General features: G+C 50.0%; 2 protein-coding genes across 9 annotated transcripts in view; one reads left to right on the forward strand and one right to left on the reverse strand.

The window, feature by feature from the left end:
• The window catches only part of EML5 (EMAP like 5), a 183,841-nt gene extending 183,197 nt beyond the window's left edge, over window positions 1–644 (reverse strand). For 4 of the 6 annotated variants that reach the window (XM_040333173.1, XM_040333172.1, XM_040333171.1 and 1 more), the window contains exon 1: window positions 274–640. In XM_040333173.1, the coding sequence (XP_040189107.1) occupies window positions 274–470 (197 nt within the window). In that variant the 5' untranslated portion in view covers window positions 471–640. Of the gene's footprint in view, window positions 1–273 lie in introns of all 6 variants that reach the window. The other 2 variants (XM_040333174.1, XM_040333176.1) reach the window with 2 other exon arrangements.
• A 14,163-nt stretch (window positions 645–14,807) lies between these two features.
• Window positions 14,808–25,452, forward strand: part of TTC8 (tetratricopeptide repeat domain 8) — a 44,039-nt gene continuing 33,394 nt past the window's right edge. Inside the window, exons 1-2 of one of the 3 annotated variants that reach the window (XM_040332221.1) lie at window positions 14,808–15,034; window positions 24,847–24,873. In XM_040332221.1, the coding sequence (XP_040188155.1) occupies window positions 14,921–15,034; window positions 24,847–24,873 (141 nt within the window). In that variant the 5' untranslated portion in view covers window positions 14,808–14,920. Of the gene's footprint in view, window positions 15,035–24,779; window positions 24,874–25,452 lie in introns of all 3 variants that reach the window. The other 2 variants (XM_040332223.1, XM_040332222.1) reach the window with 2 other exon arrangements.

Genomic DNA, 25,452 nt, shown 5'->3' on the forward strand with positions numbered 1-25,452 from the left:
TCCAGCCCTGACACAGCAGACTTACTCTGGGGTAGGTTGGGCTTTTCTATAATCCCTAGGCAGGCTTAACCCTTTACCTCTGGAGGATTTTTGTTGCACCAACCCCCAAGCACATTTCAGGTTACACCCTACAGGTGAAAGGCAATCATCAAGGTGGCTCATTAAAAGCAGTTTTGGCCAACGGAGTTTATTTTGTTGTTGTTGCTGCCTTGTGCCCCGGGCAGCTTCCCCTGCCGCCCCCCCCCTCTTGTGGCCCCCAGGGGCCCCACCTACCTGATGATATCGTCATTGTGGCCCATGTAGAATTTCTGCTTGTGCTCCCGGGTGTTGTAGACCACCCCGACCCCGGCCACGAAGTAGACGATCTCCTTGGCCGCCGTGTAGTAGAGGTTGTTCCGGCACTGGTGGCCCCGGTAGCCGTAGACCCACTCCAGGCGGAGGTGGCAGTTGGGGGCAGTCCGGTCTGCCATCTCCCCCCGGGGGTTAGGACAGGGTCGGAGAGATGGGGGGGGGCGCTGCACAGGCTGATGATTATCCGGAGCAGGTCGGTGAGAAGCTGCTGCAGGCAATGCGCATGGTGCTGCTGGCCGCCGCTGTCCTTGGTGCTGAACGCCTCCAGTCCGCTCCGACCGATCCCTCTGCCTGCCTCCTGCCTGCGCCGACTGCGGGCCAGCGATTGGCTGAGAAGGGGTGATGGAAGGGAGGCTGGACCAATCACAGGCCGCCTGGATATCCTTCCCATTCCCACAGCCTGCCTGGATGGCAATTAAAGGGACAGAGTCACTGCTAGGAAGGCAGAGAGAGCTGGGACTGGGCAGGAGGAGAGAGGGGGACTCACTGCTGGGACTGGGCAGGAGGAGAGGGGGGGGACTCACTGCTGGGACTGGGGAGAGAGAGGGGGGACTCCCTGCTGGGACTGGGCAGGAGGAGAGAGGGGGGACTCCCTGCTGGGACTGGGCAGGAGGAGAGAGGGGGGACTCCCTGCTGGGACTGGGCAGGAGGAGAGAGGGGGGACTCCCTGCTGGGACTGGGCAGGAGGAGAGAGGGGGGACTCCCTGCTGGGACTGGGCAGGAGGAGAGAGGGGGGACTCCCTGCTGGGACTGGGCAGGAGGAGAGAGGGGGGACTCCCTGCTGGGACTGGGCAGGAGGAGAGGGGGGGGGGGGACACCCTGCTGGGACTGGGCAGGAGGAGAGGGGGGGGGGGACACCCTGCTGGGACTGGGCAGGAGGAGAGAGGGGGGGACTCACTGCTGGGACTGGGCAGGAGGAGAGAGGGGGGACTCACTGCTGGGACTGGGCAGGAGGAGAGAGGGGGGACTCACTGCTGGGACTGGGCAGGAGGAGAGAGGGGGGGGACACACTGCTGGGACTGGGCAGGAGGAGAGGGGGAGACTCCCTGCTGGGACTGGGCAGGAGGAGAGGGGGAGACTCCCTGCTGGGACTGGGCAGGAGGAGAGGGGGAGACTCCCTGCTGGGACTGGGCAGGAGGAGAGGGGGAGACTCACTGCTGGGACTGGGCAGGAGGAGAGAGGGGGGACTCACTGCTGGGACTGGGCAGGAGGAGAGAGAGGGGGGACTCCCTGCTGGGACTGGGCAGGAGGAGAGAGGGGGGACTCCCTGCTGGGACTGGGCAGGAGGAGAGAGGGGGGACTCCCTGCTGGGACTGGGCAGGAGGAGAGAGGGGGGACTCCCTGATGGGACTGGGCAGGAGGAGAGAGGGGGGACTCCCTGCTGGGACTGGGCAGGAGGAGAGAGGGGGGACTCCCTGCTGGGACTGGGCAGGAGGAGAGAGGGGGGACTCCCTGCTGGGACTGGGCAGGAGGAGAGAGGGGGGACTCCCTGCTGGGACTGGGCAGGAGGAGAGAGGGGGGGCTCCCTGCTGGGACTGGGCAGGAGGAGAGAGGGGGGACTCCCTGCTGGGACTGGGCAGGAGGAGAGAGAGGGGGGACTCCCTGCTGGGACTGGGCAGGAGGAGAGAGGGGGGACTCCCTGCTGGGACTGGGCAGGAGGAGAGAGGGGGGACTCCCTGCTGGGACTGGGCAGGAGGAGAGAGGGGGGACTCACTGCTGGGACTGGGCAGGAGGAGAGAGGGGGGGGGACTCACTGCTGGGACTGGGCAGGAGGAGAGGGGGGGGGACTCACTGCTGGGACTGGGCAGGAGGAGAGGGGGGGGGACTCACTGCTGGGACTGGGCAGGAGGAGAGGGGGGGGACTCACTGCTGGGACTGGGCAGAGAGAGAGAGAGGGGGGACCCCCTGCTGGGACTGGGCAGAGAGAGAGAGAGGGGGGACCCCCTGCTGGAACTGGGCAGAGAGAGAGAGAGGGGACCCCCTGCTGGGACTGGGCAGAGAGAGAGGGGGGGACCCCCTGCTGGGACTGGGCAGAGAGAGAGGGGGGGACCCCCTGCTGGGACTGGGCAGAGAGAGGGGGAGACTCCCTGCTGGGACTGGGCAGAGAGAGGGGGAGACTCCCTGCTGGGACTGGGCAGAGAGAGGGGGAGACTCCCTGCTGGGACTGGGCAGAGAGAGGGGGAGACTCCCTGCTGGGACTGGGCAGAGAGAGGGGGAGACTGCCTGCTGGGACTGGGGAAAGAGAGGGGGGCTTCCCCTGCTGGCACTGGGCAGAGCGAGAGGGGGGGACTCCCTGCTGGGTATTGGGCAGAGAGAGGGGGGAGGGGACTCCCTGCTGGGACTGGGGAGAGAGAGAGGTGGGGGGACTCCCTGCTGGGAGTTGGGCAGAGAGAGAGAGGGGGGGGACTCGCTGCTGAAACTGGGCAGAGAGAGAGAGAGAGAGAGAGAGAGTGGGGACTCCCTGCTGGGACTGGAGAGAGAGAGAGAGAGAGAGAGAGAGAGAGAGAGAGAGAGAGAGAGAGAGAGAGAGAGAGGACTCCCTGCTGGGACTGGAGAGAGAGAGAGAACTCCCTGCTGGGACTGGAGAGAGAGGGGGGACTCCCTGCTGAAACTGGAGAGAGAGAGAGAGAGAGAGAGAGAGAGAGAGAGAGAGAGAGAGAGAGAGAGAGAGAGAGAGAGAGAGAGAGAGAGAGAGAGAGAGAGAGAGAGAGAGAGAGAGAGGACTCCCTGCTGGGACTGGAGAGAGAGAGGGGGGGGACTCCCTGCTGGGACTGGGCAAGGAACAGAGGGGACATATGCATTGACTGATATGTATATACATATTTACAGCATTTTGTATACATGTACTGTATATATGTGCAGTATATACATATCGCATTGACCATGCAGCTGAACAGCCATTTCTAGCTACTATCATCGTTTTCAGACGGGGGCGTGGTTGGCTGAACTGTCTATCAATAGATTTCCTAACAGGAAGTGAGCTGTGCGCAGGAATATATCTTCCCCCAGCATCAGAACTGTAGCTCTAATACATCTGCCTATGGAGAAGCGCTCTATGTACACTGTATATTTATAAATAATACTTGCAGTTCATGTTCAGCATTTTGGGGAAAAGTAATTGTCGTTAAGCAACATCCATTATTTTAGGTTTAGAAAGTATCAGCCATGTGAATTAAAAAAATAAAAATCTGTCATGTGAATGTAGGATACGAGGACAGATCCGGCGTAGTCAGCCGGGGGCCCCTGGATAATAGATGACCTTAATAATGTATTTCTTTTCATTTAAGGATTAAATGGGATTTTATTATTTCATTCTCTCTTTTCATCTCCTTGAATGTGAGAGATCGGGGCGAGTCACGTGACCCTGGGTCGCTATCGGGAGGAAGATTTAGAGAAGAGAGCAGATGATGGTGCTGCCGGAGCAATCAGAGCCCAGGCCGGTGGGGGGGATCATTAGTCCTGGAGCCAGATGACATATGGCCATCTCTCAAAAATTCCAGAAATACACTCGCTATAAAAACCCCCAACGCCCCGGACACATACACCACATCGAATCTTAGAGGGCAAGTCCATCCATAAATTATCTTCCAGTTATAGGCAGGGCCGGTGTTACCACTAGGCAAACTAGTCAGCCGCCTAGGGCGCACTGCTGCCTAGGGCGCCCAGTCACTGGTGTTCCTACTCTCTTCCTACTCCTACTCTCCAAACTGCGGCCCGGGGACCAGATGCGGCCCTTTGCTAGCCCTTATCCGGCCCTTGGGGTACTATTCTTCCCACTGATACCAACAAGGAGGCACCATTTCTTCCACCGATACCAATGATGGAATACTATTCCCAGGGGCGGACTGACCATTGGGGCTCTCGGGTACTGCCCGTGGGCCCCATGCCACTAGGGGGCCCCATCAGGGTTGACAGGCTCAGTAAAACCAGGGACAGTATGTAAAAATCTTTTTTTTTTTTTTTTACATCTGTCCCTGATATGTCCAAAACCGACATGCTTTTGATGTGAAAAGCCCGAGATTTTAGCTGCCCCGCCTCTGCACTGCCTCCTGGCGTGGTGTCCATCTGTAAGCCCGGGGGCCCCATAATCTTCTATTGCCCGGGGGCCCCATGAGTTGTCAGTCCGCCCCTGACTATTCCTCATACTAATAGGGGCACTACTCCTCCTAAAGACCACAAACCCTGCGGCCCCATTTATTCTCATTGATGCTGGGCCCGGGGGGATTTTCTGCCCACGCTGACCACAAGCCGGCCCGCCTAAAATCTGAAGAACAATAAACTGGCCCTTTGTTTGAAAAGTTTTGAGACCCCTGATCTAGATTAAAGAAACCTATTTAAAAAAATAAAAACAAACCTTTACAACCCCTTTAAGTGTGTCCTAGGGAGTGATTCTAACTGTGGGGGGGGGGGCTGGGCTACGAGTGACACGATCACAGGGAGCAGCAGATCACTGTCCTGCCACAAGGCAGAACAGGGAAATACCTTGTTTACATAGGGATCTCCCTGTTCTGTGACACGATCGCGGGACACTGGCGGACAGACTCTTTACAGGTCACCTACTACAAACAGCGTTGTCACCTGGCGAATCCTTTGGATCTTGGCAATTAGTGGAGCTGCCAGCTGATCGACAGAAATATCCAACACCCTCCATGAGTACAGTACAAGCAGATTCACATTAGATGGTCACCACTGTACAATCTATTAACAGCTCAGAAGGTGTTGGGCCAGTGTGTGCACTGCTGTCTGACCTTCATTACACCGAGAGATTGGATATCTTCTCTTCATCTCATCGGAAATAATCTCAGAACATCTTCTGCAAGTCTCTACTTGTCATTTCCTTTGTCCCTCAAGAGCCACTACCCTTCTCTGGGCAAAATGATCAGGACCCCCCCAATCTTACAGCACCCACCCAGCTACAGAACATTCACAATTCTTATTTTAAACCACATAGATATCACCGCACACACTTTTTAAGTGGCAGCCAAATGGTCCGGGGGCTTAAGTGGTTAAAGAAATGTTCATAAGCCCTTTGTAAGTTTACCCGAATCTATCGCCACTTGACCCACCATTGAGCATCCTTTGCAGTGGCGTTGAGTCCATAGAGGGCGCCGGAGCGCCGCCCCCTCTCACTTCCGTACCGCCACTGATACAATACATAGCGACCTGATCACACTTCCATTGATGGGGATCATTCCCTCTCTTGATCATGTGATAGGGATCCTTCCCTCTTCTGATCATGTGATAGGGATCCTGTCTCACCTGGATCACACTTGATTGGGATCCTGTCTCGCCTGGATCACACTTGATTGAGATCCTGTCTCGCCTGGATCACACTTGATTGAGATCCTGTCTCGCCTGGATCACACTTGATTGAGATCCTGTCTCACCTGGATCACAATTAATAGGGATCCTTCCTCCTCTGGATCACTTGTCAGGGATTCTTCCTACTTCCTATCATTTATAGGGATCCTTTCTACTTCTAATACTTGATAGGGATCTTTCCTACTCCTGATTACAACGGATAAGGATCCTCCCTACTCCTAATCACTTGACAGGGATCCTTTCTACTCTGGATCACACTTGATAGGGATCCTTTCAGGTCCTGATAATACTTGATAGCGACCCTTTCTGCTCCCGATCACACATGATAAGGATTCTGCCTACCCCCCCCCCCCCCCCCCATCACTTGATGCAACAGCCAGCAGCAATAAGGATTTCACATGGGGCGTCGGATGAAATTGAGCTGCCTGGGAATCGATAGGAGGGCAGGCATACACAGGAGCCATTTATCCATCCATCTGCGCATTGTACAGAGCCGACACTGGATGATTAGCAGAACAGGGGCACATGAGTGACAGATGGCTGCTAATCTAAGCCATGGGAATGGAGCTCTATTGTATTCCTCGGTCTCTCAGTAAACAAGCCTGTCTTTTAGTAGAGTCATTAGTCAGATAACAGCAACAGGGGTGACTGAGGTAGCAGAGGCAACTGTGACCTGGCATGCTAGGGCCCTCTGGGGCCCGGCTCGGACCTTTGCCAACTAGAATAGAGCTATAGATGACCGGCCTGTTCTTCAGTCTCGCACAGTTGTAGCGGCTCCTCTCCTGGACTGAAATGGCTTCCTCTGATTTCACTGCACACTGTGAGCTTCTTACCATGTGCATTAGAAGCTGCAGCAAGTCAGACAGAGCCCACCTTATGTGATCACATGCTTGAGGATCTGTTCCTGCTTTTTTTATTATTATTATAATTATTATTTTTTAATACAGCGGAACCTTGGATTACAAGCATAATCCATTCCAGGAGAATGCTTGTAATCCAAAGCGGGTTTCCCCATAGCAGTCAATGGAAACAAAGATAATTTGTTGCATGCAATACCACATGTGGCCAGAGATGGGGGGAGCCGGAGAACCTCTTAACCACCTAAGGACCCCTTCACGCCAATTTACGTCAGCAGCACTAAAAATGCATAGGTGTGAATCCATCCTAAGGCCCCTTTCAGACTGGGGCGGGAGCCGCGGTGGCGGTATAGCGCCGCTAAAAATAGTGGCGCTATACCGTCGGATTTTCCACGGGATTCGGGCGCTAGCGGGGCAGTAATAACCCCCGCTAGCGGCCGATAAAGGGTTAATATTGCCCGCAATGCCTCTGCTGAGGCGCATTGCGGGCGGTATTTCCGCGGTTTCCCATTGTTTTAAATGAGAAGGAGTGGTATACATGCCGCTTTTTTCACCGCTCCAAAAGATGCTGCTGACAGGAGATTTTTTTCTCTCCCGCCAGCGCATCGCCTCAGTGTGAAAGCCCTCAGGCTTTCACACTGAGTAGGCAGTGAAGGAGTTTTTCAGGCGGGATAGCAGCGCTATTTTTAGCGCTGTACCGGCTGAAAAACTCCTCAGTGTGAAAGGGGGTCTTACACTGACCCGCCTCTCAGCCAATCAGGTGCACCGGGTCTGGTTACCAGTCACCTGATTGGCTGAAGCGACATCGAGGATGGGAGAGGACGTCTAGGGAGCGGAAGGAGCATGGAGGAGGACGGCGCCGACCCGAGGAGAGTAAGGGCAGGGGGGGCGGGGGGGGGCAAACTGGCTACATTTGGGGGGGGGTCAAACTGGCTACATTTGGGGAGGGGGGGCAAACTGGCGGCGTTTGATGGGCACAGTTTGTTTACGCCCCCTCCAAAAAAATTTGAGCACCAGACGCAACTGATACACACACGTGATCTGGTGCACATGTTCTGCTCTGTAGCAATAAGGCCCCTTTCACATTGGGCAGTGGAGGTGCGGTGACGGTATAGCCGTGCTATTTTTAGCGCCGCTATACCGTCGTATTTAACGCGATATTCGGCCACTAGCGGTGCGGTTTTAACCCCCGCTAGCGGCCAATAATGGGTTAATACCGCACGCAATGCGCCTCTGTAGAGGCGCATTGCGGGCGGTATTACCGCAGTTTCCCATTGATTTCAATGGGAAGGCGCGGTATAGGAGCGGTAAATACCCCGCTCCTATACCGCTCCAAAGATGCGGCTAGCAGGACTTTTGGAGCGGTCCTGCTAGCGCCCCGCTTCAGTGTATAAGCCTTCGGGCTTTCACATTGAAGCCTGCAGGGCACGATTTTTTCATGTGGTATAGCAGCGCTATTTTTAGCGCTGTACCGCATGAAAAACGCCTCAATGTGAAAGGGGCCTAAAACTGCTATGGGGTGGACCTGAACTGGTTAAAAAACTGTGACACTCATTGAGAATGTAAACCAATTCTGTGTATAAGGCACCCCCCCCCCCCCAAACCCTAGGTGCCCCAGCAGGCCACCCCCCCCCCCCCCCCCCAAGGTCTAAATCTGGCTCTGCCTATTGGCCATAGGCCCTATATCCCCAGGAATATCAAGCATCAGGTGAAGAGTTGGAGGAATGTGAGGCTGAAAGCTGGTTACAATGTAACATTAAGGAGCAGAGAGGGTTAACGCGAGTTTTGCGTGCAGCGGCGGCAGTCCTCGGTTCAGTGGGAAGGAGCGCGTACGAAACAGGAATGATAACATTTAACGCACCAGGAATCACGCAATCAGAGACACAGCAAACGGAATCATCAGGGAATGGAGTGGCACACAATGAAGACGCGACACACATACTTATTACTGCATTAATGGGGGGGGGGGGAAATCAAAGGTTTAACCCTTGCCTCTCTTACCCTATAGATTCAGCCCAAGAGAGAAAAAATAAAATAAAATCAAGAAATAGAAATAGACACGGACCTTGGCATCCTGGTACATTGTGGTAATACATGCGTTTTTTGGGGGCGTGGTTTTAAAGCCTAAATTGTTTTTACCTTAACCACTTAAGCCCCGGACCAAAATGCAGCTAAAGGACCAGGCCCCTTTTTACAAATCGGCACTGCGTCGCTTTAACTGACAATTGCGCGGTCGTGCGACGTGGCTCCCAAACACAATTGGCGCCCTTTTTTCCCCACAAATAGAGCTTTCTTTTGGTGGTATTTGATCACCTCTGCGGTTTTGATTTTTTGCGCTTTAAACTAAAATAGAGCGACAATTTTTGCTATAATTAATATCCCCCAAAAATATATAAAAAAAAACAAAACATTATTTTTTCTCAGTTTAGGCCGATATGCATTCTTCTACCTATCTTTGGTAAAAAAAAAAAAAAAAAAAAAAAATCGCAATAAGCGTTTATTGGTTGGTTTGCGCAAAATTTATAGTGTTTACAAAATAGGGGATAGTTTTATTGCATTTTTATTCAATTTTTATTTATTTTTTTACTACTAAAGGCGGCGATCAGCAATTTTTTTCGTCACTGCGACATTATGGCGGACACTTCGGACAATTTTGACACATTTTTGGGACCATTGTCATTTTCACAGCAAAAAATGCATTTAAATTGCATTGTTTATAGTGAAAATGACAGTTGCAGTTTGGGAGTTAACCACAAGGGGCGCTAAAGGAGTTATGTTTCACCTAGTGTGTGTTTACAACTGTAGGGGGGTGTGGCTGTAGGTGTGACGTCATCGATTGTGTCTCCCTATAAAAGGAAACACACGATCGATGACGCCGCCACAGTGAAGCACGGGGAAGCTGTGTTTACATACGGCTCTCCCCGTTCTTTAGCTCCGGGGAGCGATCGCGAGGGGGCGGCTAGAAACGAATAGCATAGAATGCATTAAGCTGAAAAAAACTTGAGGGTTTACAACCCCTTTAACATAGGAGGCAGGGGGGAATGAAGAGCCGGGCCATTCTCCTCCACGTTCTCCTCCAGGCAGAACATGAAGTCCTAATCGAGTCCCAGGAGTCGCTTCCCGATTGGCCGAGAGCAGTGCCGGCTGGGGTGCTCAAAATTTCTGGGGGGGACGCAAACCGAAAAAAAAAAAAAAACATTGAGCGCAGCCACTGTACCCATAAATTGCCACAAAAGGAGGGGGGGGGTGGGGGTTGTGCTAGCTAGCAGGGATGATTGGGGGGTATTTTGGGGCTAGGATGGGGATTGGGGAGAATTTGTGTTGGGGGGGGGGTAGGGGGGTTAGTACGGGGGGGGTGGATTTGTGCTGGGAAGGGGTTTTCAGCAGAAGGGAAGAGGGGGTAAGCAAGCAGAATAGTGCTCGATTTTTTTCTTTGAGGGTGGGGGGATTTTTGCTGAAACATAATGCTTATACATCTTGGGGGGGGGGGGGGGGGTCGCAATTTGGCATGTTGGCCTGGGCTCTAGGTGACCTGTCCCATAGGCTTACATAGAAGGGGCTTCTGCAGGCGAAAAAAAAAAAGAAGCTCAACAACTGTAACGGCTGCATTTTTGAAGCTCTGTGTGTATGATGATGTCATAATGACACAGGACCTGTCACATGATGAGCACACCGGCCACTCCAGGCTGAAGAACACTTCCAGGATTAGGCGTACCACTGGCTCTGCAGGTAGGTACCCCGTCATGTTTCACGTTTGATGGAAGCATACCCCCTCCCAGCATCACGTATAAGATGCTACAACAGCGCCCCCTTTAATGGAAGGAGAGAGGCCGAGCCTGACTGGCAGCAGGAAGGATGCGATCGGAGAAGATAGTCGTATCTGCAGTGAAGAAGCCGTCACATCTCATTAGCAGCCGATGAGAGGGAGCGATGTCGGTGTGCCGGGGTCGGTGTGACAGTGAGTGACAGGCTGGAGATGGGGAGAGATAGTTCTCCACCTCATTACACCGCTGTGACAAAATTCCCAGTCTACGACATCCCGACGCACGTGGATTAAAATGCAAACAAAACCAAATGTGTATCATAAATGAAGAACAATGCAAGACAAATGCGTGCTACAAATGTACATCAAAGAGGACCTGTCAATAAATTCCGACATCTCACAGTTAAACATATATATTTTTCTTAGTTTCTGGTAAAAAAAAAAAAAAAGGTGTAAACAAGTAATTTTTCCCTTTCACTGATGGGAACTAATGAGGCGGCACTGATGAGACAGCACTGATGGTCACTAATAAAGTATCAAGGAGGAGGAGGCACCAATATGCAGCTCAAATGGGCACTGAGGTGGCAATGGTGAGGCATTAATATGCAGCACTGGTAGGTGGCACTGAGGTCGCAATGATGAGGAGGCATTAATATGCAGCACTGGTAGGTGGCAATGATGAGGAGGCATTAATATGCAGCACTGATGGGCACTGATAGGTGGCACTCAGGGGCGGACTGACAACTCATGGGGCCCCCGGGCAACAGGAGATTATGGGGGCCCCCCCAGGCAACAGGAGATTATGGGGGCCCCCCCAGGCAACAGGAGATTATGGGGGCCCCACCAGGCAACAGGAGATTATGGGGGCCCCACCAGGCAACAGGAGATTATGGGGCCCCCCACCAGGCAACAGGAGATTATGGGGCCCCCCCGGGCAACAGGAGATTATGGGGGCCCCCCCGGGCAACAGGAGATTATGGGGGCCCCCCGGGCAACAGGAGATTATGGGGGCCCCCCCGGGCAACAGGAGATTATGGGGGCCCCCCCGGGCAACAGGAGATTATGGGGGCCCCCCGGGCAACAGGAGATTATGGGGGCCCCCCCGGGCAACAGGAGATTATGGGGGCCCCCCCCCAGGCAACAGGAGATTATGGGGGCCCCCCCCAGGCAACAGGAGATTATGGGGGCCCCCCCAGGCAACAGGAGATTATGGGGGCCCCCCCCCAGGCAACAGGAGATTATGGGGGCCCCCCCAGGCAACAGGAGATTATGGGGGCCCCCCCCCAGGCAACAGGAGATTATGGGGGCCCCCCCAGGCAACAGGAGATTATGGGGGCCCCCCCAGGCAACAGGAGATTATGGGGCCCCCCCGGGCAACAGGAGATTATGGGGCCCCCCCGGGCAACAGGAGATTATGGGGCCCCCCCGGGCAACAGGAGATTATGGGGGCCCCCCCGGGCAACAGGAGATTATGGGGGCCCCCCCGGGCAACAGGAGATTATGGGGGCCCCCCCGGGCAACAGGAGATTATGGGGGCCCCCCCAGGCAACAGGAGATTATGGGGGCCCCCCCCGGCAACAGGAGATTATGGGGGCCCCCCCCAGGCAACAGGAGATTATGGGGGCCCCCCCAGGCAACAGGAGATTATGGGGGCCCCCCCCAGGCAACAGGAGATTATGGGGGCCCCCCCAGGCAACAGGAGATTATGGGGGCCCCCCCCAGGCAACAGGAGATTATGGGGGCCCCCCGGGCAACAGGAGATTATGGGGCCCCCCCGGGCAACAGGAGATTATGGGGCCCCCCTGGGCAACAGGAGATTATGGGGCGCCAAGGTAATAGATTATGGGGCGCCAAGGTAATAGATTATGGGGCCACACAGTATACACACACAGGCACACAATATATATATATACACACATAGTATATAATAATCACAAAAATGCACTGAAAACACATATAAATACACAGAAAATTTGCACAAACACACATACAGAAGTGGAGAGTGATCGCAGAGAAGGTGTACAAGAAACCTACCTCACCTGAGTCATTACAATGCGTCTTGTGAGAGGTGGAGGAGTCAGTTTGAACACACCTGAGCTCCAGATTGCAGGAGGGCGACACCTGACCCCGCTGATCATACCTGGAAAATAATAATCCGGAGAGATCCATGAAATTTCATACTTCACAATCAGACTTCCCATGCAGGCCGAGACCTTCTGAGATGAACCTCGGGGGGCTTCATCCACTCCTCGGGTTACAGGAAAGGGTCTTCATCGCCCCGGCAATCTGGCAGCAACTAGAGAATCCTTAAAGGGTATGTGAACCCCAATCCCCTTTTCTGTTTATTAGGACTCCTTAACACTAGTGGCAAGGACTGCTGCTTTTCAGAGACATTTGACAGACAGTGAGGAGGCAATATGTTGCTTCCTGACTGCCTTTTTTTTTTAAACCCCCCCCCCCCCAAATGCTGCAGCCACCTGCATTGTGCGCGATTGTTCCGTTGCACCTACATGGAAGCCCTGGGCACTGTGGTATTATGTGAGATGGGGGGGGGGGTCTGCTAAGAAGATTGGGGGAGGAGATTTGTGTTGAGAGGGGGAATTTAGGGGCGCTAGAAGTGGTGATTCTAGCAGATTTGTGTTGGGAGGGGGAATTTGATTTTGTGGTAGAAGAGGTGATATGATAGAGGGGGAAGGGGATTTGTGGTAGGAGGGGGGATTTAGGGGTGGTGGAGGTATGAATTGTTCTAGTAGGGGAAGATCGGGGGACTTTTTGTTAGAAGGGAGGATCTGATTTGTGCTGGGGGGTTGTGTGCTAGGTGATATGGTAAAGGGGGGGGGGAGTGGAATTTGAGCAAGTAGAGATGATTGAGGGGAGGGGAGGGGGGTGGTTCTGCTAGGTGATATGGTTGAGGGAGGGGATTTTGTTTTGGGGAGGGAAGGGTGGAATTTGAGCAAGGATGGATGAATGAGAGTTGTTTTGTGCTTGGAGGGGAAATCTTTCCTTGGGGGGGGTTTCAGGGTAGGGTGACCAGACATCCCCAGTTTCAGGGGACAGTCCCCTGATTGAGGACACTGTCCCTGGACCAAGTCTGTCCCCGGTTTTGTCCCCAGTTTGGATTTTATAAGGGGCAGGGGCAATTTCAAAGACAGTCAGTGCAGAATTAAAATAAAAAAAATTGAATTACACACCCCCGCTCCGCCGTGCCTACTAGCATAGGGGGGTTGTATTTTTCCCATTATCTGTGCCCCTTTCTGATGATCATGTGCTGGAGGGAATATTTCTTCAGTTTCGGGCGCATGCCCATTCAGCTCCGCTCGCATGTTCTTCTGCCTTGGCTCAAGTCCCAGCCAGCCGCCTGCCTATCTCCTTCCCTGGCGGAGTGATCTTCCTCCGCTCCCCATCCAGTAGTAGCCGGGGGCCCGAAGAGTAAGACTCGAGAGGCTGTGAGGCGGGCGGCGACGAGCAGAGAGTCGCTGATTGTTTACCAATAATAGTAAAGAAAAAATATGTCCCCGGATTTCATTTTAAAAATCTGGTCACCTTAATTCAGGGGGGATTTTTTTTGGGGGGGGGGGGGGGGAATTTGAGCAGCAAGTAGGGATGATTGAGTTTTTTTTGGGCTAGGAGGGGATTTTTTGTTTTTTTTGGGGGGGGGAGCAATTTGTCCCAGGAGGGTGGATCTGGAGGGGAAATTTGAGGGGTAAAGTACCAGTACAATAAGAGTACCAGTACAAGCCGTTCTACTCTAATAAAGTAAAACGGCTAGTGAAGGGGGAGAGGGGGCTTGGGTGACCGGGGGGGTGCGCGAGTTGTCAGGCCGCTGTGGGAGTGACCTGTCATAGTGGGCCAGTCTGGATGAAGTCCAGGGCCAAATTTTTGACCCAGTCCAGCCCTGTGGGAATGCACGCAATTTTACGTGAATGTAGCCGAACACACCGCCATTTCACGAAATGTGTTCCCACCGCATCCTGTTATTGTTGTGTGCTCCCACCATATATATTCCTACTGATGAGCCGTACTACTATGGATAGCTACAGGTTGCCATGTGTACGGCTTTCCTATAGGAATGAATGGGGCACGCGCAGTACCAACAGGGCGCAATGGCCGCGCCACACAATGATTATTATAGGAGAGTCTCTCTACAATCATGAACAGTGTTCTTTTATAAGATTATTTTCTTGTTTCCCATAACAACAGCTTTCAAATGTCCAGAGTTTGAAATGAGCCCCATTGTGATTGGTTACTCTGGGAATGAATACATTGTTGTTATTCTAGAGATCAGATCCCAGGCTGATGATACATTGTATCTCTTTACCATCTTAGTGACAGGAGGGTGGCCTGAGAGCTGCCTGTTCCTAATGATGTCTTTTCCCCCCTCTGATACGTGACCCGAGCACGAGGACCTGCCTTCTCAAGTACGCGCAAAAAAAAGGGCACAGGCAGCGTCTTGTAAGTGTTCGGTACAAACCGAGCTCCAGTCAGGCAGAGCGCAGGACAGCCCGGAGTCGGCGGAAGGACCCCCCCGAGGTTGCTATTCCCAGAGGATGCGGAGGTAAAGCCGTTTCCATAGAGACGCGGCCTACAGCTTCTCTGATCCCCGGACTGTCCTACGCTGAGTGCCGGGATGGGGCTAGAGATGGAGCCTCTGCTGCAGGCCTGGAGCTACTTCCGGCGGAGGAAGTTCGAGCAATGCTCCCAGCTGTGTGGCCGCATCCTGGAGAAAGAGCCCTATGACCAGGTACATGGAGTACTGTATACACACCCCAGTACTATATACAGAGAGTACTATATACACACCCAGTCCTATATACAGAGAGTACTATATATACACCCAGTCCTATATACAGAGAGTACTATATATACACCTAGTATGATATATACACCCAGTACTATATATATATATATATATATATATATATATACACACACAGAGTACTATATATACACCCAGTCCTATATACAGAGAGTACTATATATACACCCAGTCCTATATACAGAGAGTACTATATATACACCTAGTATGATGTATACACCCAGTCCTATATACAGAGAGTACTATATATACACCCAGTACTATATACAGAGAGTACTATATATACACCCAGTCCTGTATACAGAGAGTACTATATATACACCTAGTATGATATATACACCCAGTCCTATATACAGAGAGTACTATATATACACCAGTCCTATATACAGAGAGTACTATATATACACCTAGTATGATATATACACCCAGTACTATATATATATATATATATATATATATATATATATATATACACACAGAGTACTATATATACACCCAGTCCTATATACAGAGAGTACTATATATACACCCAGTCCTATATACAGAGAGTACTATATATACACCCAGTCCTATATACAGAGAGTACTATATATACACCCAGTCCTATATACAGAGAGTACTATATATACACCCAGTCCTATATACAGAGAGTACTATATATACACCCAGTCCTATATACAGAGAGTACTATATATACACCCAGTCCTATATACAGAGAGTACTATATATACACCCAGTCCTATATACAGAGAGTACTATATATACACCCAGTCCTATATACAGAGAGTACTATATATACACCTAGTAGTATGATATATACACAGAGTACTATATATACACCTAGTATAGTAAATACACCCAGTACTATATACAGAGAGTACTATATATACACCAGTCCTATATACAGAGAGTACTATATATACACCCAGTCCTATATACAGAGAGTACTATATATACACCTAGTAGTATGATATATACACAGAGTACTATATATACACCTAGTATAGTAAATACACCCAGTACTATATACAGAGAGTACTATATATACACCAGTCCTATATACAGAGAGTACTATATATACACCTAGTATAGTAAATACACCCAGTACTATATACAGAGAGTACTATATATATACACCTAGTATGATATATATACACATGGGCGTCCGCTGACATTTTTCAGGGGGGGGGGGGGGCGCTTCCGCAGCGGCAATACACAGTCGCACCCTTTCTTCAAACGCTAGCAAGGGTTAAAAGCACCCTGCTAGTGGCCAAATAACTCAGCTAAAACGATGGTAAAGCGGTGCTTTACCGATAACGCTGGCAGTGTGAAATAGCTCTTGACATAATTTAGCTTCACTCCATGCCCATATAAATATAGCCTAGAGAATGTACAGACCCCTCCATTCAGCACAGACCCCCCCCTCCATTCAGCACAGACCCCCCCCCTCCATTCAGCACAGACCCCCCCCCCTCCATTCAGCACAGACCCCCCCTCCATTCAGCACAGACCCCCCCCTCCATTCAGCACAGACCCCCCCCCCCCCATTCAGCACAGACCCCCCCCCCCCTCCATTCAGCACAGACCCCCCCCCCCCCCCCTCCATTCAGCACAGACCCCCCCCCCTCCATTCAGCACAGACCCCCCTCCATTCAGCACAGATGGACTCCCGCTTCAGTACAGCCCCCCCATTCTGCACAGCCCCCCCCCCCCCCCCTTCAGCACAGATGGACCCCCATTCAGCACAAACCCCCCCCTTCAGCACAGACAGACCCCCCCCCCCCCCCATCCCATTCAGTACCTCAGATCGGCCATCAGCACGGCATGGGCACAGCAGGTTCCCTGTGTACACAAACACTGGAGGGGGAGGTGGCTTCACTCTGCTCGCTGTGTCTGTGTGACATCCGACCCGGGACTGCTCAGACAGCCCACAGCCGCGAGACTCTTCAACACCTTCTTGATTTTCCAGGGGGGGTCAATTGCCCCCCCTTGCCCTATGGAACGCACGCCCATGTATATACACCTAGTATGATATATACACCCAGTTTTATATACACAGAGTACTATATATACACCTAGCCCTATATACACCTAGTATGATATATATATATACACCGAGTACTATATATACACCTAGTATGATCTATACACCCAGTCCTATATACACCAGATATGATATATATATACACCCAGTTTTATTTACATCTAGTATGATACATACAACCGGAATTGTCCACACACAATCAGAATTTACGAGAACGGATTTTGTTGTCGGAAAATTTGAGAACCCGTCGCAAACAAATGTCCGATGGCGCCTACACACGGTCGGAATTTCTGACCAAAAGCTCCCATGGAACATTTGTTGTGGGAAATTCCAGGCGTGTGTACGCGGCATTAACCACTTCGTTACCGAGCCTGTTTTTCAGATTCAGTGTTTACGAGACTAAAACAGTTTTTTTTGCTAGAATATTACTTAAAACCCCCAAACATTATATATATATTTTTTTCTAACACCCTAGAGAATAAAATGGCAGTCATTGCAATACTTTTTGTCACACCGTATTTGCGCAGCGGTCTTACAAGCGCACTTTTTTTGGGAAAAAATTCACTTTTTTAAATTAAAAAATAACACAACAATAAATTTGGCCCAATTTTTTTATATATTGTGAAAGATAATGTTACGCCGAGTAAAATGATACCCAACATGTCACGCTTAAAAATTGCGCCCGCTCGTGGCATGGCGTCAAACTTTTACCCTTAAAAATCTTGATAGGCGACGTTTAAAAAATTCTACAGGCTGCATTTTTTGAGTTAGAGTAGGCCTAGGGCTAGAATTATTGCTCTCGCTCTAACGATCGCGGCGATACCTCACTTGTGTGGTTTGAATACCGTTTTCATATGTCGGCGCTACTCGCGTATACGTTCGCTTCTACGCGCGAGCTCGTCGGGACGGGGCGCTTTAAAAAATGTTTTTTTTGCTTTTCACATTTATTTTTAATTATTTTACAATTTTTAACACTGAAATAAAAAAAAATAAAAAAATTATCACTTTTATTCCTATTACAAGGAATGTAAACATCCCTTGTAATAGAAAAAAGCATGACAGGTCCTCTTAAATATGAGATCTGGGGTCAAAAAGACCTCAGATCTAATATTTGGGCTTAAATGCAAAAAAAAATTAAAAAATTTGGAAATGTCATTTTTTCAAATGACAAAAAAAAAAATGTTTCTTTAAGAGGCTGGGCGGGACTGACGTTTTGACGTCACTTCCGCCCAGCAGAGCTATGGGGGACGGGCGAAGGAGATTTTTCCTTCAGTCTCGTCCCCGCTCAGCTGCCGGATGATCGCGATCCCCTCCGCCGCTACCGACGGCTCCGGTAAGCGGCGGAGGGCGCGGGACAGCGGCGGGAGGGGGGGGGCCCCTCTCCCGCCACCGATAACGGCGATCTCGCGGTGAATTCGCCGCGGAGACCGCCGTTATCGTGTACAGGACCGTCGGCACTAAAGATGGATACCTCAGTTGTGGCAGCAGCTGCTGCCGTTACTGAGATATCCATCTTTAAAAACAGGACGTCATTGGACTATGGGCCAGTAACAAAGTGGTTAATGTCAAGGGCTTTTATTGATAATGACATGAAGTTTATGGAAAGAGTCAAAATTTGCATTGTTGACCCTTTTTCTTTTTTTTAACCAAGACCCCAGTAATTCCCCACCCCCGACGTGCTGTCAATCAACTTCCATCCCACATCCTGACTGATGGTCGCCCCCCCCCATTCTTGCATATTTAATACTTGGAGTTTGTCAGAATTTGTGGAGGTTTTTTTTTTTCTTTTTGTTCACCCGCCTCTTCGGGATTGACCAGAAGTTCTCAATGGGATTAAGGTCTGGGGAGCTCCATCATGCTGGAAAAGGCATTGTTCCTCACCAAACTGTCCTTGGATGGTTGGGAGAAGTTGCTCTCGGAGGATGTTTTTGTACCATTCTTTATTCATGGCTGTGTTCTTGGGGAAATCGCGAGTGACCCTCCCACTCCCTTGGCTGAGAAGCCCCCACAAATGAATGGTCTCAGGAGACTTTACTTTTGGCATGACACAGGACTGATGGCAGCACTCACCTTTTCTTCACCGGATAAGTTTTTTTTCTGGGTGCCCCAAACAATCAGGGGATTCATCAGAGAAAATGTGTGGGGTTGCGTTGTGCAGCATTGAGGGTGGCGTTGTGCAGCTCTGTGTTGTGGGGTTGCGTTGTGCAGCGTGGAGGGTTGCGTTGTACAGCTCTGCGTTTTGGGGTTGCGTTGTGCAGCGCGGAGGGTTGCGTTTTGAAGCGCGGGGGGTTGCGTTGTGCAGCTCTGTGTTGTGGAAGGTTGCATTATGCAGCATTGAGGGTGCAGCTCTGCGTTTTGAGGTTGCATTATGCAGCGTGGAGGGTTGCATTGCGTTGTGGAGGGGTGCATTGTGCAACATTGAGGGTTGCGTTGTGCAGCATTGAGGGTTGCGTTGTACAGCTCTGCCTTTTGAGGTTTGAAAATGCATACAAAACGCACTGGGAAAATGCAGCAATTGCTTCCTGAATAGGTGTGACTCAGGCCTAAGGCCCCCTTCACATGGGGCCGACTCTGTTATGATCAATAGGGGACCTGTCTGCTGATCAGAGCAGAGTTGTTGGGCGATTGCTCTGATGACTGATCTGCCCCAGATGACGGCTGCTGATCGGATCTGCCACAGATGACGGCTGCTGATCGTATCTGCCCCATGATGACGGCCGCTGTTGCGATCTGCCCCAGCTGATCCGATCTGCCCCAGATGACGGCCGCTGATCCGATCTGCCCCAGATGACGGCCGCTGATCCGATCTGCCCCAGATGACGATGTCTGCTCCAGTTTATGTAGAGTGAACATGGACTGAGCCTACTGTGTTCTCTGGGCGGTTGGGTGTAAGCAGACTGTCTGTTTATACCTGAGTGCCCTCTGATACACCTAGACAGAGGAGGACAGATCCCCTTCCTGTGTGTATTTTGTTTTTTTGTGGACAGGATCAGACTGGAGGCAGGCGGGTGTAAAACCCATGGGGGGGGGGGGGAGAACGATCAGGTCCACCTGAAAAATGTACTGGTGGACCTGATGGGGATAAATGGGAGTATCCTCACTTTGAGAATACTGCAGCTGTCTTTTATGTTCTCCACTGAATATTGTGATTCTCTAAGCCTCGTATATAACAATAGAACAGTAGTCTTTCCTTTTGTGTATGTTATGTGCAGCATTTCTGCTCTGACCTTGAGAGATGACCTTGAAGGAGTGTTGCCAGGATGCACAGAGCAGAGAACATGTAGACTGTACACACGGGGTATTTTGGATGCATAGAGCAGAGAGCATGTAGACTGTACACGGGATATTTTGGATGCACAGAGCAGAGAACATGTAGACTGTACACACGGGGTATTTTGGATGCATAGAGCAGAGAGCATGTAGACTGTACACGGGATATTTTGGATGCACAGAGCAGAGAACATGTAGACTGTACACGGGATATTTTGGATGCACAGAGCAGAGAACATGTAGACTGTGTACACGGGATATTTTGGATGCACAGAGCAGAGAACATGTAGACTGTACACGGGATATTTTGGATGCACAGAGCAGAGAACATGTAGACTGTACACGGGATATTTTGGATGCACAGAGCAGAGAACATGTAGACTGTACACGGGATATTTTGGATGCACAGAGCAGAGAACATGTAGACTGTGTACACGGGATATTTTGGATGCACAGAGCAGAGAACATGTAGACTGTACACGGGATATTTTGGATGCACAGAACATGTAGACTGTACACGGGATATTTTGGATGCACAGAGCAGAGAACATGTAGACTGTACACGGGATATTTTGGATGCACAGAGCAGAGAACATGTAGACCTGTACACGGGATATTTTGGATGCACAGAGCAGAGAACATGTAGACTGTACACGGGATATTTTGGATGCACAGAGCAGAGAACATGTAGACTGTACACGGGATATTTTGGATGCACAGAGCAGAGAACATGTAGACTGTACATGGGATATTTTTGGATGCACAGAGCAGAGAACATGTAGACTGTACACGGGATATTTTGGATGCACAGAGCAGAGAACATGTAGACTGTGTACACGGGATATTTTGGATGCACAGAGCAGAGAACATGTAGACTGTACACGGGATATTTTGGATGCACAGAGCAGAGAACATGTAGACTGTACACGGGATATTTTGGATGCACAGAGCAGAGAACATGTAGACTGTACACGGGATATTTTGGATGCACAGAGCAGAGAACATGTAGACTGTACACGGGATATTTGGGGAGATGCTGCTTTCTGCTTGAGTCGCCTCTCTGGCTGCGAACACGCAATGAAGCATTTAGCATGCAGCTCAGCAGCCCCGTGAGCGCAGAGAGAACTCATTTGCTAATCAGCGGCCCGGCGCTCTGAACTTAAACATCTCGTGGAAAAGGTTAAGACCTCAGTCACGCTTGTTCTTGCTACTGTTCAGTACAACAGCAGTGGATGGAGCATAGGTGTGGCAGGTGTGACTGGGCACACCCTAATCACCCCATGTGGTGCAGATTCCTCAAGTTTAGACCCCTGATATTTCACTAAAGCCCCCTAACTGGGTTCCTTAAAAAAAAAAAAAAAAACGCCAATCTCTGCCCTACTGACACCATCACTATATATACACATGCGCGCGCACACACACACACACAAATATGCACCCCAAATTGAACTTTGGGATGCACACCCTAATGCAATAGGCTGTGCACACCTATGGGATGGAGTATGTGCTTTGAGGTGCATTAGAATTATTTGTTAATGGCACCCCAATATGCAGAGATTTGCAAAAAAAAAAAAAAAAGCACCTGACGTGAATATTTTATTTATTTCTTTTTTAGCCCATGATCTATTGTGAGCCTGTTAAAAATAAATGGGCGTACTATTCTTTGATACGGGGGTGATCCAAGGGCGGTCTTCCCAGACTGTAGTTGGTCTTTAAGGTCTACTCTTTGATATGATTGGGATGGGGGGGGGGGGGGGGGTGATCCAAGCGCAGCCTTCATAGCCTGTAGCTGGTCTTTAAGGCTGCATTCACACCTGAGCGTTTTGTTGCCTGAAGCGCGACGCTCCAAAACGCTAGAGGGGAAAAAATACATTATTCTCTATGTAGACGGTTCACATCTCCACTCCAAAACGCCTGACGTCGAACGCCTGAAGCTCAAATAAGTTCTGGACCCTTTTTTGTCGCGCGAATCAGGTGGTTTGGGCGTTTTTGAGCGTTTGTATTTCCTATAGAAAGTAATGGGAAACGCTCGATTCAAGCGACTAGCGCGACAACGAGCGTTTGCTACGGGTGTTTTTTATCGCTTTGATCAATAGGACATTTCACCCAGGCAGAAGATAAATAAAATCTACCAACATAGCAACAAGTGATGAAAAGATGATCATTTATCCTATTGGCTAAAATAAAAAACGTCGAAGTACAAAAACGTCGGACGACGCTGTATGCAAACGTGCAAATACGCATGAATACGCGTGACAAAACGCCGGAAAAAAACGCCCGAAAAAACAAGCTACGCTCAGGTGTGAATGCAGCCTTAAGCGGGGGTTCACCCAAAAAAAATGTTTTAACATTACATTCAGGCGAGTTATGATAATGACATTAGGCCGTTTTTTTTTTTTGCCGTACATCCTGTTTTATATATATATATATGTTCACCGCGGCTTCCGGGTATAATCTGCGGGACTGGGCGTTCCTAATTGATTGACATGCTTCCGACCGGCGCATACATCGCGTCACAAGTTGCCGAAAGAAGCCGAACGTCGGTGCGCAGGCGCCGTATAGAGCCGACTCGCAATCCGGCATCTTTCGGCAACTCGTGACGCGCTGCATGCGCCGGTCGGAAGCATGTCAATCAATTAGGAACGCCCAGTCCCGCAGATTATACCGGAAGCCGCGGTGAACATATATATATAAAACGGTATGCACGGCAAGGATTTAAAAAAAAAAAAAACAGCGTAATGTCATTATCACAACTCGCCTGAATTTAATGTTAACAATTTTTTTTGGGTGAACCCCCGCTTTAAGGTCTACTCTTTGATATGATTGGGGCGAGGGGGGTGGGGTGATCCAAGGGCTGTCTTCCCAGCCCATAGTTGGTCTATTCTTTGGTAAAGGGGGGGTGATCCAAGGACGCTTTTCCCAGCCTGAAGTTTGTCTTTAAGATCTATTCTTTGATATGATGGGAAAGGGGGGGGGGGAATCCAAATGCGGCCTTTCCAGCAAGGAGTTGGTTTTTAAGATCTATTCTTTGATATAATGGGGGAAAAGGGGGGGTAATCCAAAGACGGTCCTCCCAGCCTGTATTTGGCCTTTGAAATGGGGGTGTGTGATACAAGGGCGGTTTTCCCAGCCTGTAGTTAGTCATTAAAGCGGAGTTCCAGATATTTTTTTACACTTTAATTTATTTATTTTTTTCAAATATAAATTTTATTGTTTTCAAAGTGAAAATGAAAAAGAAGAAAGAACAGCGAAAGTACAGTACATTATAAGAATTTCAAAAAATGGACAAGTGCAGGTACATTCGCCACTTTTATTTTTTAATCCAAATCTTCCGCTGTCATGTCTGCCCACCCATTGGCTCCTGGGGTACGAGTGTCATCAATCCCAGGAGAGTCCATGGGCATCTGCCAATGAGTAACAATGAGTGCCCTGTGCTCTGAACCATATGCGTGAGATTGGGAGGTACATGCTGGGTAGCCAGTAGCGCCATATTCCCCGGAAGGAGCAACGAATGGGCTTCAGATGCCCACACTGAAGATGGGAGCCTGCTTGCTGGGGAGAGCAGAGTCAGTTTTTGGAAAATAATTCTATAAACTACAAATATTACTCATACCGTTATGTATAGGATTAGTTGCGACCTTCATGGGGGTGATTTAAAAAAAAAATTGTTGGACCTCCCACTTTAAAGTGGAGTTCCACCCATAAATATAACATTACATCAGTAGTTTTAAAAAAATGTCATTAGTCCTTTAAGAAATTTTTTTTTTTTTTTTAGATGCCTTCAAAGTGTTGTTGCTAGGCAGAATAGTTAATCTTCCCACTTCCTGCACCTAGGTGCTTAATGCTTCCTAACCTACACCGCACAGACTCCTGGGAATGTAGTGGGTGTAACTTTCCAGGAGTCTGTGCACTCCCCAGTCTCGAAGAATCACGTGACTTGGACAGTACAGGTGCTGAAACCTGATCTGAAACCTATTACATTGCTTGTGCAGCACTGAGCATGTGCGAGATCTGCAAGGCTGAAATCCAGGAAGTCATACAGTCTGGCTTCATGATGCCCACACTTAAGATGGCCCCAGTCAATTTCTATTTTATAAAGTGTCTAAATGCTGTAACAACCTAACAAAACGGACCTTAGTTTACAGACTAACTTTACTAGAATACATTAAGCTTGTGTATTACAGGGGTATTTATATTTAAAAAGTGAAATTGTGGCCGGAACTCTGCTTTAAGGTCTACTCTCTCATGCTACTTGTGACCATTTGGTGGTAAGGTGCACAGACTATCATCTTTGTGAAATATCTCTTCTGCAGGCTACAGAAATGTTAAAAACTGAACTTTTTCCTGACAAAGCAGTTATGAAATTGTTGGTTCTTCTTTGCCTTGGTCCAATCTTTCTCATTTTCTTCTAATGCTTCCCAAGGAGACAAGTTCTGAGCATCTGATCCAGGTACCGGCTGTAAATTCTCCGTAGACTGTAGATAGATCTAGTTGCTGATATTAGCTCTGTTAGTAATGTGTAGATGTGATCGTGAAGATTTACTAAGGGAGTTGAAATTGAGAATGTTCACGTGGAAATTGTATGACTATTCCCTTCAGCAGGGATGGACTGGCCATTGGGACTACAGGGAGTTTCCCGGTGGGCCGATGGCTCAGTGGGCCGGCTTCAGTGACAGCGGCCTGGGAGTTTCTCACTTCTGCCTAATCTTGTCCCATGAGGGGGGGGGGCACCAAACTGATTCTTTTCCCCGGGAGAAATAATGTCTAGCTTCCCCACTGGTATTGCCTACAAGAGTACCAGTGCCAGCCGTTCTACTCTAATAAAGGGGGAGAGGGGGCTTGGGTGGCCGGGGGGGGTACGGGAGTTGTCCGGCCACTGTGGGAGAGACCTGTCAAAGTGGGCCGGTCTGGATGAATTCCAGGGCCAAATTTTTGTCCCAGTCCAGCCCTGCCCTTCAGTTATCCAATCATGTGCAGATGAAATGGCAAACAAGGATCGCATTTTAATGTCTCTGTTGTTGTATGGGGC

This window comes from Rana temporaria, chromosome 13, assembly GCF_905171775.1.
Source record: "Rana temporaria chromosome 13, aRanTem1.1, whole genome shotgun sequence".
NCBI lineage: Eukaryota > Metazoa > Chordata > Amphibia > Anura > Ranidae > Rana > Rana temporaria.